The 14,664-nt window shown below is 30.0% G+C and overlaps 3 protein-coding genes across 6 annotated transcripts; all 3 read right to left on the minus strand.

The window, feature by feature from the left end:
* Positions 1 to 533: 533 nt before the first annotated feature.
* Positions 534 to 1,094, minus strand: LOC106796777 (uncharacterized). The gene has a single exon (XM_014770012.3). The coding sequence runs from the start codon at positions 1,056 to 1,058 to the stop codon at positions 534 to 536; it is 525 nt and encodes a 174-aa protein (XP_014625498.1). The 5' UTR covers positions 1,059 to 1,094.
* A 1,565-nt stretch (positions 1,095 to 2,659) lies between these two features.
* Positions 2,660 to 5,123, minus strand: LOC547645 (40S ribosomal S4 protein). Of its 2 annotated transcripts, NM_001248897.2 has the most exons (5): positions 4,972 to 5,063; positions 4,424 to 4,501; positions 4,159 to 4,339; positions 3,546 to 3,643; positions 2,660 to 3,293 (listed from the first exon to the last, which is right to left on the minus strand). In NM_001248897.2, the coding sequence occupies exons 1-5, from the start codon at positions 4,972 to 4,974 to the stop codon at positions 2,859 to 2,861; spliced, it is 795 nt and encodes a 264-aa protein (NP_001235826.1). In that variant the 5' UTR covers positions 4,975 to 5,063; the 3' UTR covers positions 2,660 to 2,858. The 2 variants fall into 2 exon arrangements, with proteins under 2 accessions (NP_001235826.1, XP_040862553.1); XM_041006619.1 differs by having other exon boundaries at positions 2,690 to 3,293; positions 4,159 to 4,501; positions 4,972 to 5,123.
* A 3,268-nt stretch (positions 5,124 to 8,391) lies between these two features.
* LOC100790874 (protein MID1-COMPLEMENTING ACTIVITY 1) lies at positions 8,392 to 13,421 on the minus strand. 3 transcript variants are annotated; one of them, XM_006575489.4, is made up of 7 exons: positions 12,801 to 13,421; positions 10,248 to 10,582; positions 10,045 to 10,157; positions 9,297 to 9,368; positions 9,015 to 9,121; positions 8,819 to 8,912; positions 8,392 to 8,594 (listed from the first exon to the last, which is right to left on the minus strand). In XM_006575489.4, the coding sequence occupies exons 1-7, from the start codon at positions 13,179 to 13,181 to the stop codon at positions 8,542 to 8,544; spliced, it is 1,155 nt and encodes a 384-aa protein (XP_006575552.1). In that variant the 5' UTR covers positions 13,182 to 13,421; the 3' UTR covers positions 8,392 to 8,541. The 3 variants fall into 3 exon arrangements, with proteins under 3 accessions (XP_006575552.1, XP_025982301.1, XP_003518431.1); XM_026126516.2 differs by having other exon boundaries at positions 8,392 to 8,912; positions 12,801 to 13,200; positions 13,282 to 13,411; XM_003518383.5 differs by having other exon boundaries at positions 8,392 to 8,912; positions 12,801 to 13,294.
* Positions 13,422 to 14,664: the final 1,243 nt, after the last annotated feature.

Consider the following 14,664-nt stretch of genomic DNA (forward strand, 5'->3'; position numbering starts at 1 on the left):
TATCCTCACTCCTTTATATAAGAAATAAATTTGGGAATTTTTGTATTGCTGCAATATTATTCACTAATTGATTTTTTTTAAAATAAGAAAAAAATTATTAATACTGGATCAATTGATTTTTTCATAAAAAAAGAAAAAAAAATACTCAAATCTTTCCTCGAGAAAATACAATAGCATGAAAATACTACGTGATTGATAATGATATCTTGCATAATGAATATGTACACAAAAAATAAATTAAGATGACAGGACTAAAATTTTTCTCGATAAATATCTCGTGCATAAACAAGAAAAGATGATAATTGCAAGATTGAATTTTCAAGTAACATTTCTAACAAAACCACAAAAATTAATATTTATTAATAAAAAAAAAGATGATGGTCTAACACTCCAAAATAATTAGCAAGAAACTTTTATTTGATTTTATTAATTACTCTCCCTTCTCAAAGAAAATGCTAAAGCAAAGACAAATCCCTACACCTTTGATCGAAGTAGCAAATATGCATGCATTTACATTGCAAGTTGACCCATAACTAAATAATAAGTTTATCTATGACTAGGGTTGCAATATAGCTAAGCGACCCCATTTGGATGTTAAGATTAGAAATTTCAAAGTTAAAATAAACAGTTGTAGCAGCCAAGGCTGTCTCACAGGAAACAGGACCATTACCAGCATCTCTGGCATAATGCTTAGCAGTTTTAGGATCGTCTTTCAACTTGCTTAGAGCACTCTTATACGCTGTAATCACACTTTCATAGTCAGAGTTTGCACATTGTGCAATGGCTGGAACATTTTCTGACTTCATCAATGTCCTAAGAAACTTCTGTCCTTCTATTGCCTTGTATAAGGACAACTGCAAGATGGCCTCTGCAAGTTCAAAAAAGTTATTTGCATGCATAATTCTAGGATAAGCTGTCAGGATGTCCGTGCATTCATTTTGGTTTACTGAGGCCTTGCAAATTTGGGAAATTAGGTCAGAACCATTAGCATTTGTCAGCGAAGGAGAATTGGTAATGAGGATCAAGCAAAAGGAGAGAAATAGCGTTAAAGAATTCATTTTGTGGTTGCAATGGGATGGGTGGGAGTAAATCAATTCTTTGAGGTGATGAATTCTTTATAGTGTTGCTCACATTGCATAATTAATTCAATTATATTATATTTTCAGTTTCAAATTTGTACAGACCAAAACGGAAGGATATATACTGATAAAAAAAAATGGAAGGATATCCCATCCCCATTATAACTAAATAAGTATGTAAAATTCTTTATAAAAATATTGATACTGAATATCAAATCAAATATTATAAGTAATTAACATATCTCAGAAGTCTTTGATATAATCTTTGAAATTAATAAGGAAATATTATACCTACAATTCCTACAATCATTTACATGAGAAATAAATGAAACAGTTTTTTTTTTAGAAAAAAAAATTATTTAAGAGATAAGGACAATATAGTCAAAGCATTTATTACTCCAAAATATAAATATTTTTTTTTATATTTAGACTAACAATATTTTATAATTAATAGTGAGAAATTAATTCTTTGTGAAACGTAAAAATCATGAACGTGGGTATTACTTTAAATAAAAATAACGCAAGAAGCATAATAAGTTATTAATTTAATATTTTTATCTTTATTAAATCATTTATAAAAAATAATTATATAAATTAAAAATATAATAGTTATAATAGTTTTTTAAAACATTTATATAATATAGGAAAATGTTAATCCATCTTAGCTGGTGTCCATTAACATGTAATATAAAAAAATTTGGATTAAAACATCATTAATTTTTTTAAAAAAATTTAATTTAAGAGTATTATGGTACTAGATCATTTAACTTCAAAAAATTCATATATACACAAGAGAATCGTCAAAAAAATGAGAAAAAAAATCTATTTTTTAAAAAAAATTAAATAACAAAATACAATAATATCCTTGAATTAAATTTTTAAAAACTAAACAACTAATAATTCTGTAGTCCAAATTTTTGTGTCGAATGCTAATGCATTCAATTAGGGTGAATATTTGAATTCTACAAATATTGTTACAAATGATTATATAATTAAAATTGCATATAAATTAGATAATATTTCATAGTGATGAATTGTTTTTCACACAATTTATTAACATCATTTACAAAATTTACACAGCATTTTGAAGGGATAACAAAAAAACATTTAAGTCAAACTAAATTTATTTATTGACATCTTGCTCGTGTAACAAGTTCAATAAAACTTACTAATTAAATTTTAGAATGAAAAAAAAATACAAAACGCTGAATAAAATTTAAAAGACTTAAGTTACTTTTCTTAGTATTCTTGAAATAAATTACTTCTAGTCCTCAACATTAATTTTATAAATTTTAGTCAATAAAGTGCTCAAATAAAAGAACCATGTTAAAAATTGAGTTGATAGCATTTCCTTTTAAGGAATGCATATAAAAATACAGGCAAAGCAAATGTCGAGAATTTAAGTCAAACAATAATAAACCAACAATTTAAAAAGAACCGGCTGTGCAGCAAAGATATCCTAAAACCAATGAGGCACACATTGAATAATTTACTAAAACATCCATATTCACTTCAATAGCAAGCAATACCATCTTACTACAGCTGCGGCATTTTGTTATATGGTGAAATTGATTCGGTGATTTTGTACGAAAACCAAAAACCCAGTCAAATACTAGGTAAGGAATAGAAAGATTACTTCATGAATATAACAGCCACAATAAAGTTGTATAGTGCAAGAGTCAAAATTCAACGATTAAAATCTCTTAGCCAAAAGAAATTAGAAAACAAAAACATTGAATAAAACTACCAAGCACTCAAGTCTATTCATCCAAAAGGGGTTTAAGCAGCAGTTGCTTGCTGGGCGGCAATCCTTTTCCTAGCTTCTTCAATGATTGATAGCTTAATACCCTTACCCTTGGGCAGTGATATCCATGGCTTTGTGCCCTTGCCAATAGTGAACACATTGCCCATGCGAGTAGCAAATTCATGTCCAGTGGAATCCTGCACGTGAATTGTCTCAAAGCTACCCTTATGCTTCTCCCTGTTCTTGATCACTCCAACACGCCCCCTGTTTCTCCCACCTGTTACCATAACTACATTCCCAACATCAAATTTGATAAAATCAACAATCTTGTTTTCCTCCAGATCCAGCTTAATGGTGTCGTTGGCCCTGATGAGAGGGTCTGGGTAACGGATGGTGCGACCATCATAGGTGTTCAGGTATGGGATACCTTTCTGGCCAAACTGCACTGACCTAACCTTGCAGAGCTTGAACTGCCATTTACACAAAGAATACATGTTAAACCATAACCATTAAGTAGGAAAATTGCAACTCAAAAATTCAAGCAATCAAATATACAAGTCCTGAAATTGAAAATTTTAAAGGTTCATTAGCATCAATACATTTGTTAGCCTATATACACAAGAACCGAAGACAACAAAGCTAGAGTCAACTATACAATAGTAAAATAGTACATAGGCTGCAAATGAATCAGAATATTTAATATAAACCATATAAAAAAATACCTTTGCCTCATCATCCCTGACAGAATGGAGACGGAATCGGCCTTTAGTGTCATAGAGCAGGCGGAAGTTCTCATTGGTTTTTGGGATTGAAACAACATCTGTGAAAAGATAAAAATTTCAAAAAGAAATCATTCATCCAACCAAATCAATAGAAACATATATATTGGGACAGACAAAGTTCTTTTGGTGGTGGTAGGGAGGAGAAAGAGCCAGGTGGAAGCTCCTGCAGCTAATTTGGTTACCTAAATTCAAGCTCACATTTCACCATAACCCACTCACAAGCCACTGGAGAATGTTAGAAATACTGGTTAACATTTACAGTGTTTGAAGTTCTCCCAGAGGAACAGACTATATCTTGAAACATGAATCGCTGAGAATCATTTAACACCTAACTCCCCTTCAACACATATATCCATCTACCCAGACATCAAGATAGTTTGCTAAATGCATCAGATTCAGAATTAGTCAAGCTTAACAAACAAAATGTACTATAGCATATTATAGCACCCCCCCCCCCCCCCCAAAAAAAAAACCCCACCCCAATACAGTAACATATTTTGGCTTGATAACATGACGCGGGCAGTTATTATAAAAAAACAAGCTACAAACATACCCATGAAACCAGCAGGGTAAGTCTTGTCAGTCCTGACTTTTCCATCAACAAGAACATGTCTCTGCATCAGAATAGCGATGACTTCACGGTAAGTCAGAGCATACTTTAGCCGGTTTCGTAGGATGAGTATGAGGGGAAGGCACTCCCTAGATTTGTGTGGTCCAGATGAGGGTTTGGGCGCCTGTACAGGATGAAAATGTTTCACATCAGTCTTTAAAATAATACACTTCAAAACTGGACCAAGAATGATGAAAGTTTCACTTACAAATGCACCACCCAGTTTGTCAAGCATCCAATGCTTAGGAGCATTGAGCCTCTTGAGATGCTTCTTCAATCCCCTAGCCTGTAACAGTCATAAGCACGAAAGTTTAAAACTCAAACACAAATTAAACAAAAAGATTCAAACAGCAAGTCTGACATTAAATGACCAAAACCTATGGTAGTATCAATGGATAGCCGAGATGGATAAAAAAAACACAAAGAACAAATCATATACAAAACCCTAGTTTACTCCAGTTTGGTCCAAAAAATGCAGTACATCCTTCACAGAGTGAAATCTAAAGAATCGAAATGTAGACTCTTCAAAGGCACGAATCCATTATTAAACAAATAGTCATGATATCGTGAATTAAAGCAAGTGATCTGAAATGTAGACAGATAGTGACACTCTGATTGCACAAAACCAAACACTATTTCATGAAAAAGTGAAGATTTAATTAGATTAAAGTGCATAAAGGACGATGAAGATCGAAACCTATTACGAAGATAAAATTGAGAATGCATCAAAATCAGAAGTAGGATAAGAATACGAACCATTTGGAAATTGTGAAACTAGCTAGTGCTCCTCGTGACCTCGGCTAAGGTTATACCAAACTGAAGAAACAAAAAGAGTTGCTGCGGCACTTAAGGTGGGAGGTTGATGACAAAACCCTAATTTGTAGAAGTGCTGGATCATGGGCCTTAAAAGCCCACATTGCTTTTCTTTGTCAGAATGGCCCATTTAATTAATTGCACTCATATTAGACTCTTTGACTCTTTTTTTCTTTAAAAAACTTATCAGATTTGAGTCTTCCTTTTAAAAAAAAAAAAATCACATTTGAGTCTTAAACCATAATTTGGGGCCTATACTAATAATAAGATTACGATTTCATTTTCAGGTTTTTATTCTTTCAAAATTGTGAAATTGGTGAGTTTGGCCTTATGTATAGTAGGCAATAATGACATTTTCTTGTTATAAAAATCTAATCTAATTTATCTAAATTTGTGAATAAATTTTTAGGCACGGTATCCGCGTGATAATTAGAGAGTAACCCTCACAATTCAAAATATGTCGAGGTACGCATGATGCTTGTTGCTCCTCATTTTGGTAGCAAGCAAAATGATTGGTCATGATTCACATATATTTTATTATTGTTTTCTATTTATTCATTCCATCAAAATTTTATTGTAAATCTTTCACATTCTCTTCTTTAACAAATTATTTTTTATTGCCCATAATAATTGTTCCTTCAAGCCTTCTATAATTTTGTTGCTCATATGAATTATCTTTGTAACTTAAAATTACGATTAGAATTCTTTAAAAATTATGGAATCACTTGCTTCTTTATTATTGAGATGAGTGAGTTGGTAGGCTTTATTGTTTTCCACCTATATGACAAATATTCTTTTTTCTTAAAGCATGCCACTAATCTTGCTTATCTATGATTTTTCTCTATTAATATATGTATTTTTTTCAGGGTTTGATTAGGAAACAACTACTAGAGAATTGACTTTGTTTGTCAGAATGACAAGAGACAATTCACTCTTATAAATTTGTATTTAGTGTCAATGTTATTATCATAGTTCAGAGAAGATTATAAAGATTAGGTATAATAATCATTTTGATATGTCATATTTGTTCATAGTTAGAAATTTTAATCAGTCATTTTTTATTAATTTTGTCTAGGAATAATCTTATTTCATTTTTATGTTCCTTTTTATTTGTTTTTCCATGTAGAGCAAAGGTAAGGAATGAAGAGCTAGAACAATATTCATATCAATGGAAACAATTATTTTTTAGCTAAGAAAAAGCCACATTTTAGTAGTTGAAACACAATGCCTCATAATGGTAGACTATTATGCAAAGTTATTATGTGAAAAATGTATTAGTTTTTCTTTATTGTAAGTCAATAATGAAATGCTTAGGTGATATGGATTGCAAGAATTTTACATAATAATTTTAAAAATAAAAATAAAACACACAAACATATTTAAAATTTCTCTGTATATATATATATATATATATATATATATATATATATATATATATATATATATATATATATATCTTCATATCTTTGTAATTATTTGATTATGTTGTTAGGGTAATTTAATTAGAGCAAACTTTGTATATGACAGTTAAATATTAAATCTTTATTTTTGAAACTATGTGGTGAGATGGAGATCAAATTCAATTGTAATTTTTATAAAGAACTTGACATAAGGTATATTTTGATTCATGACAAAAAGAATGCACACATTATTAGACATAATAGTCAAGCTAGGAAGTGATGTTAAAATAAGCTTAGGGTTGAAAAAATTATCATTCAACAATAATTTCAAAGACAATGTTAAAATATTTTTTATATTATTAGATGTGAGTAATGGACATGGGTATGTGCATTTAGATACCTATAAAATAAGGACACTACTCATACAGATATGAGTATGAATACTTTTTTTTTTTAAATTACGAGCATAAAAATTTAATTGTTTTTATATTATATTATAATATAAATAATTTTTATAATAATTAATAATGATGAAATTGAGATAATTAAGTTGGAGCAATTTATTAGGCATTTGTTATAAATATCTATTATACAAGTTTTTATAATTAAAAAAAAAACTTTGAATGAGATATTAATTTAATTAATATCCTTTTCTAATTACTATTATTTATTTATCAATTTTTCATATTAATTCAAATATAAATAATGGACATGGGTATGTGCATGTAGGTACCCACAAGGTAAGGATACAATTTGCACTTGTATGAGTATGGATACATAGTTTTAAAAAATAATGAGAGTATGAAATTTTAATTATTGTTATTTTTATTTATAAGATGTAAATAATTTTTATACATTTTTTATGAGAATTTTTTATAATATTTTTATATAATGTTCATTTAATGAATATATTTTTTTATTTAAAAGTGAGAGTATAAAAATTTAAATTATATTATACAAAAATATTATAATTGAAAAAATCTTTGAATGAGATATTAATTTAATTACTATCATTTTTATAATTAATTATTTGTTTATCAAATTTTCATATTAATTAAAATGTTGGTAATTGAGATGGGTATGCACATTTAGACACTCATAATAAGGTAGGAGCACAATTCTCACATTTATGAGTATTGATATAATTTTTTTAATAGTATGAATATAAAAACAAGTACTATAATATCTTACTTACATCTTACTCATTGTTTGAATTTAAGTTTTAATTTAAAAATATAATTAAAACATTATTTGATGAAAATATTATTATTTTTAATTAGAAACTCTTACGGATATATAATTTTTATTTCTACCTTACTTAACACATAACTAATTTCTCCTTAAAAAACACATGACTAATTTTTATTTCTCTCATTCATTATATTTTAAAAAACATCCTCTACCAAATATATAGTCAACTGTATATCTATCATCTATCATGTACAACAATTAATAATTAAAAACTATTTTTTATAAATATTTCTTAATATAAATTTGAAAAAATATTAATATATTTTATAAAATAAAAAATATACCTATGCACGAGTCACCCACTCTAATTTTAACACAATATAGTCATTTAATCAATTAGGAGTGTGCAAGATCCACCCCAATCCGATGACGCTCATCCTAGTTTAATCCGTTGATTATCGTGTTCATCCGGTTTTAGGATAAGTTTAGGTCTAAGAAATTAGTCCTGTAAAAATTTAGCGACCAGTTAGGTCAATTATAGTATGGACTTATTTTCTAAGTGTTATAAGTAACTATCACTTAATTTGTAACATTTCAATAATTATTTTCCTAAATTACATATACACGTATATGTGTGGAAATGTTTTTCTTTTTATAAATTAAACCCAGTAAATAAATATTTTGGAAAATATGAGTAAGTATATTAAAATTCTTGTTTGGGCCTTGTGTAGATGTATGACGATGCAGAGCCTCTCTTCAATGCACCTCAATCAAACAAACGAATCTGATCTCCTATTTTCATTCAACTGAAGACTAACATTTGCATGCAAGTACAACTGAATACTATGAACAAAATCTGAGTCTTCCAATGAATGACATTAAGTGGCTAAGTAAATTAACCTGTGACATGAGAAAGAAAAATTCACGACTCCATGAACTGGTTCGGAGGGGGAAACATCTTTCTTTCCTGGCAATCTGGAAAAGTGGTAGATTATTATTAGTCATTGATGGCACACGCCTTTACTCAGGGGTCAATTGCATTTGACAATGTGAGTGAGGAAAATTTTTAACCCAATGGCTTCGCACGTATTAACCACAAGGCTTAGGCTGCAGCACTATAGACTCTCTTTGATACACCATCCTTAGTAACAGTTTTACGATGAAGATATGTCTGAAAAAGTTAAGTCTATTCAGCATACCTCCAAAACCACTGAGCTCAAGCTCACGCCATTCTTGAACCATTGCGCAACAGCAACACATTAGATGCGTTAAGAAGTCATCACACAAACCTCCCTACAAAAACAAAACGGTTAATAATAATGAGATATAATTCTGTATCCCTCACTTCTCATTTCTTGATATTTATAAAGGGGAAGAAGTGGAACCGAAACCAACCTCAATGTTAAACTGGTTACGCAGTTTCCTTCTTATGCAACAAGAATAACAGCAGCAACCACAAAAGATGGAGTAAGCCACTAGATTAGTCATTGCTCGTTTTCGAGCTGTAAAAATTTCAAGAGGCATCAATAAGTAATGCATCAATGTTTGTCAAAGCTATCAGTTCAAACTGCTGTGTACCAGTTACAGTTCATTTCAAAACTTCATGATGCATATTATTGTTAACTGTTTAGGTAAATCATATATCCACTAAAATCACGTTAGTCACAGTTAACTTACAAGTTTCTCCTCTAGTAACCACATTTGCTATCCAAGAAAATGTTCCACATGGGAAGAAGCAGGTCTTCAAGCCTGTAATGAACAAGATTATTTGATTTTGTTAGGAAATCAAAATTAGAAACACGCCGGAATCTTGCACAAAAATAATGAAGAAAAACTAGTAAAATTTATGTCTTTTGGAGAGTACTTGGTAGCACGATCCACTTGTCATTATTCACACTATAATAAATAAATCAAGAAACAACACACCAAAATTTAACATGTAAAACCCGTTTAAATAATGTGGGGAAAATCACGGAAAAATCTCTAAAAAATTACTCTACTATTATAAAGATAATTAGCTATCTTCTTTTTACATTCTATTACGAGAGACATGAGATATAGTGTTTCCTAATTTAGAGAAAACTAAAGAGTACCCTAAATTCCAAGTGTACCACCTATACTACACTATAAAGTTCCTTCACAAACCCTAATTTTTTTCTCACTCACTTTGTTTGAAGCTCTACTATTTATTGCTTCTTGCTCCAATGCCTTTTTGGATGAACCAAGCACCTTTATTTATTGAGGTCTTGCAAATGCAACTATCATATGCCAACTGTCTTAGTAGAAAAAGTTTTACTAGACATGAAAATAAAAAACTGAGGCATTGACTGTTGAATTGCAACTTGCAAGAAGCTACCACAGAACAAGTTTATCATTTACCATTTTTTGAAATAGAATCTATAAAAGATGGGGTTAAGATATTTACATAAGCAAGGCTCCCTACAGCAACCAAAGAGATCAGTCTTCCATTCTGATTGACTTTTATCTCCAGATTCCAACTCAAGGTCCTCAGAGGCTATGGCATTATCAGTTATATGCCTAGACCAAGATATGTATAAATAAGCATATTTACCAATAACATGCTTACCTGAAACCTGATAAAATCATTTAATCGAATCTTAAAATTACCTTGCAATCAAATCAGTTGGTTCATTGAAAACAATTTTTGTAACCTTTTTGTTGGGTGACATGTTGACAACATTTTTTGTGACTTCAATAAGATGTTCAATTACCCTGCATTGTTCTGGGTCATTATTGGTTCTTGATCTACTTAGTTCAACATGCAGTTTTTCTTTCTCCTCTTTGAGGGCCTCGTGGAACACCAAATCTGGATACCTACGAGATAAGGACTTCTCCAATATACATGCATCCTTCTTAGATCGACTAGTCTTTAATATCACATTTTGGGTCTCCATTTCTTCTTCATCCAGAGTGTATTCCCTTTTATCCTCTTCGCTGAAATGCTGCATTCCAAATATCGGATCTTGTGACCAATTAAATCAAATCAGAGGCAGATGATTATCAAGGGAATGAAATAGATACATAAGATGGCCTATCGGAGGAAATTGAAGCAATTAATTAAACTTGATTAATGCAATACTTGTTCATGAATTTAAAAGTTTTACATTTAATATCATATAGATTCTAAGAGATGTGCATGTGCTATTTGAATGTGTTCATTAAACCAACATGGCAAGATGCACTTTATACATGTATAAACACCCACGAAGTAATGCATTTCCACTTACTCCCTTATTATTTCCAAACCTATTATGACTAAAAACTTTGCAAATAATATAATTCGTTTCCTGTATTGGCTTAAATTTCCCTCACTAGCTAAATACTGCAACTTTTGAAAAACTATCACTCGTAAACTATACGTATTTTAAATCAATACTTAATACTATTACTAGCTAACTGACTAGCTTAAAGATTGATAATTGACATGTTAAAAAAGTACCATGAACAAGAACAATACAAATAGAGTTCAGGAAGTAATGTTTTGATTCTTAAGAATATCGCAAGAGCCAAAAGTTACTTGGTCCACTTCCATCATACTTAAGAATATCGCAAGAGCCAAAAGTTACTTGGTCCACTTCCATCATACTTGCCTTTTTAATTTGACATATATTTCTATTGTTTTTATTTTTAACAAAAAAGGATCTATTATTCAAAAAATAGACTTATATGCATATATCCTGTTTTCTCTGTCTCGTAAGGTAGCGAAGGCTTACTAATTAATAACAAAAATATCTTTAAAATTATGAACAGTCTAATTTTTTTAAAACTAAAAAAATTATTTTAGTTTAAAAAGTTATTGAAAAGGAATATTTTAATTTTATAATTGATAAATGATGGTCATTTTTATTTTTAAAATTATAAAAATAAAAAAGAAAATGAATGAAATTTAAAAATAAAAATATTTATGATTTTGAAAATTAAATTAATCGATACTCTAATAATAATAATAGCTCCAGCTCTATTGCCTTTCAAAAAAAAAAAAAAAATAGCTCCAACTCCAAGTACCACCGATGGCGTTCAATATAACTGGAAGATTGAAGATCCATGTTATTCCTAAAGGTAGCAGACTAGCAGTGTAGCACAGAGCAATTTACGCTAGACTCTAGACTAGTCTTCGTTTTCGTCTACGCTTTTCAAAAAGTAAACAGTGAAGTCTGACATTCTAGAGCTTTGTCCAAAATTTATTCTACCTGACTTTGTAGTATATATGATAGGACAGAAAAACAAAAAAAATATATATATTTATTCATTAACAAAAAAATGAAAACATTGATACTAGTAGTAGCACCGACAATCCTTTCACCAAACTTTTGGAGAATTAACATTGTTCACGTTAATTTTATTTCTAAAGAAGATGAATAATTGGAGTCATCAGATTAAACAGAGTGCCGCTAATTCACAAGTTTACAATGTATTTAAAAAGTAACAATATGAGTGTGCTACAAATTCACAAGTTTATAGTAAATTGTGTTGTCGCCGTTGATTAGGTTGTTTGCTTTTGGGTGAATGCCAGTGATCTTAAGAAATTCAAAATAATTTTGTCGTATTAAAAAATAAAAGACAAATAATATTTGTTTTTAAAGTAATTCAAAATTGAGTGCCACTAATTCACAAGTTTATAATGTATTTAAAGAGTAAAAATATGAAAATAAATATACGTACCATGCTTAACTTACCGCGTGAACTTGATTTTTAAGTTCTTTTTTAGATAAATATTGAACATTTTACACATTCACTTTGAAAAAATAGACACAATATAGATAAAAGGATGCAAAGAAAAGTGATGGTAATCAAGTATTATTAGCCTTACTGATATGTATGTGATGACTGATGACTGAGCTAACGATAATTCAACCAGCATGAAATTAATTATAAGAGATATACAAATATATGAATGCAATTAATAATGTGACGTAATTATAAGAGATAGAGGAAAAAAAAACAAGATAAAAGTATGAATGTCATCATTTTTAATTGAGGAGAAAGTAAAATGGAAAAAAAAAAAACTGAATTGTGTAAGTAAAAGTTCATTTGTCTCTAACCTGAAAAAATAATTTATCAATGCCGGTGTTCATTAGGGAAGAAATGGAAAATGGAAGAGTAAATAATGCAGGCTTAATGGCTAATACTGTTAACAAGTGAAAGTTAGAGTGTGGAAACCTGCATACGAAAGTCATGGACTACGGAAATCAATGGCACGAGTCCAAGGTAGCGATCGATCTGCGCCTGAACGTGGCGGAACTGATTCACTACGCTCCAACCCATGGCAAGCATGTACAGGTAACTCCTGTCTTTGCAACTTTCCACCAAATCCAACGCTTCCTGCAGAGCCTCTTCGAGACCGTCCAAGGGTTCCTTCGTCGCAGGCAACCGCGCCACCTCCGTCGATTTCAGCGCCTCCAATAGGTTCCATATCATCCTCACCTGCGCCGCCATGCGCTCGCAGTTCCGCCGGTGCGCCCTCGCGTTGTGCGCCGCCGTTATCACCGTGTTCGTCACGCTCATTGCGTTCAACCCTGCAACCTGCGCTAGGTTCTCCATTTTCTCTTGTTTTTGTGTTCTTTTCACAGTGAAGTAAATAAATTAAGGGAGAGATCGAGAGAGAGAGAGAGAGAGAGAGAGAGTTTACAGTGAGATCCACCTTTTATTTTCTTGAGCTTTGCTTTAGCCTGTGGAGTTTTTGAAGTTTGTGAAAGCGACACGTTGATTAAGCTTGGACAATTGCACAGAAATGGTGCGTACTGCGCGCCATGGAGGGACGTGAATGATAATCTTATTTTTGTTTGCTGAAGAAAAAAAAAACTTCTTAAGATCATCAAAATTAAAAAGAAAGTTTGCTAATGAAATTAAAAAGGATTTTGTCATACTAAAAATATAAAAAAAAATATTTGCTTTTAAAGTAATTCAAAATATTGAATATGATATATTGAACGTTTTGTAAATATTATTTTTAATTATGATCCTTGTGATAAAAAAGAGAGAGGAAAGACTCATTTTTTTTTTTTTGTAGTAATTCATTGGATTACGAACTGGATTAGAATATCATTATGAGCGAGGGGAAAAATAAATAAATAGCACGTTCTGAAATATAAATTGTAGTCCAAGAGTGCATTATACTCTCCTAAAATGAAATATGCGAATTCTTTTCTCATGTTAAAATATTTATTCTCTCCTTGATAAATTTAAGTATTTTTTAACAATGTAGATAATGAAAATTTAACCTAAATCTTCAAGCACTTATCTCAACCCCAACACTAAACGGATCATAATGATTCAATTAAAATTCAAGTATATGACATTTTACTTTATTTTTAAATTTTTGTTAAAGTTCCATTAACTTCGATTAAAAAAGATTATGGCAAATATAGCATTTCTTTGAAAAATACAAAGTGTTACGCTTTTTTCTCTTCTAATTACATTTTACTCTTATGTTATATACGATTTTATTTGTTTCATTCTTATTTTGAAAGAATATTTTAAAGTAAATATAACAGTTCGAATGAGAGTGAATTAGTGCTTGTGGTACCTAATTATTTTTGCCATGCCAATTATCAGTCTATGTAGATATCTTATGGTAAAAAAAATACCAAATTGGTAGATTTATGCAAGGTTATACTATGTTTGAATTAAAGTTTAGAAGGTATTTTTGTGAACTCGAAAAAAATATTGTTACTTTTGGAGTAAAAGTATTTTTATGTTCTTCTAATTTTAATTCAAACATACACTATATAATTTATTCAAATTGAAAAATGTGAAGGAAACAATATGTCATGCTAAATGGAAAGCAAATTGAAAAATTTAGGATGGATGTTGATAAAATTATGCTTACTTTTCTTTCAGATTAAAATAAATTGTCACGTGGGAAATTAAGTCAGTTAGGTCATGTAATATGTTTCTTCTAATCTTAATTAGATTAAAATCAATTTAAAAAAAAAGTTATTAAGATTGGAGTTGAAATGATTTATAATATATAATTCTTTGAAATAAAAAAAATTGCCTTATTTTTATTTAGGGTAAAAATTTT

This window comes from Glycine max, chromosome 2, assembly GCF_000004515.6.
Source record: "Glycine max cultivar Williams 82 chromosome 2, Glycine_max_v4.0, whole genome shotgun sequence".
Taxonomy (NCBI): Eukaryota; Viridiplantae; Streptophyta; class Magnoliopsida; order Fabales; family Fabaceae; genus Glycine; species Glycine max.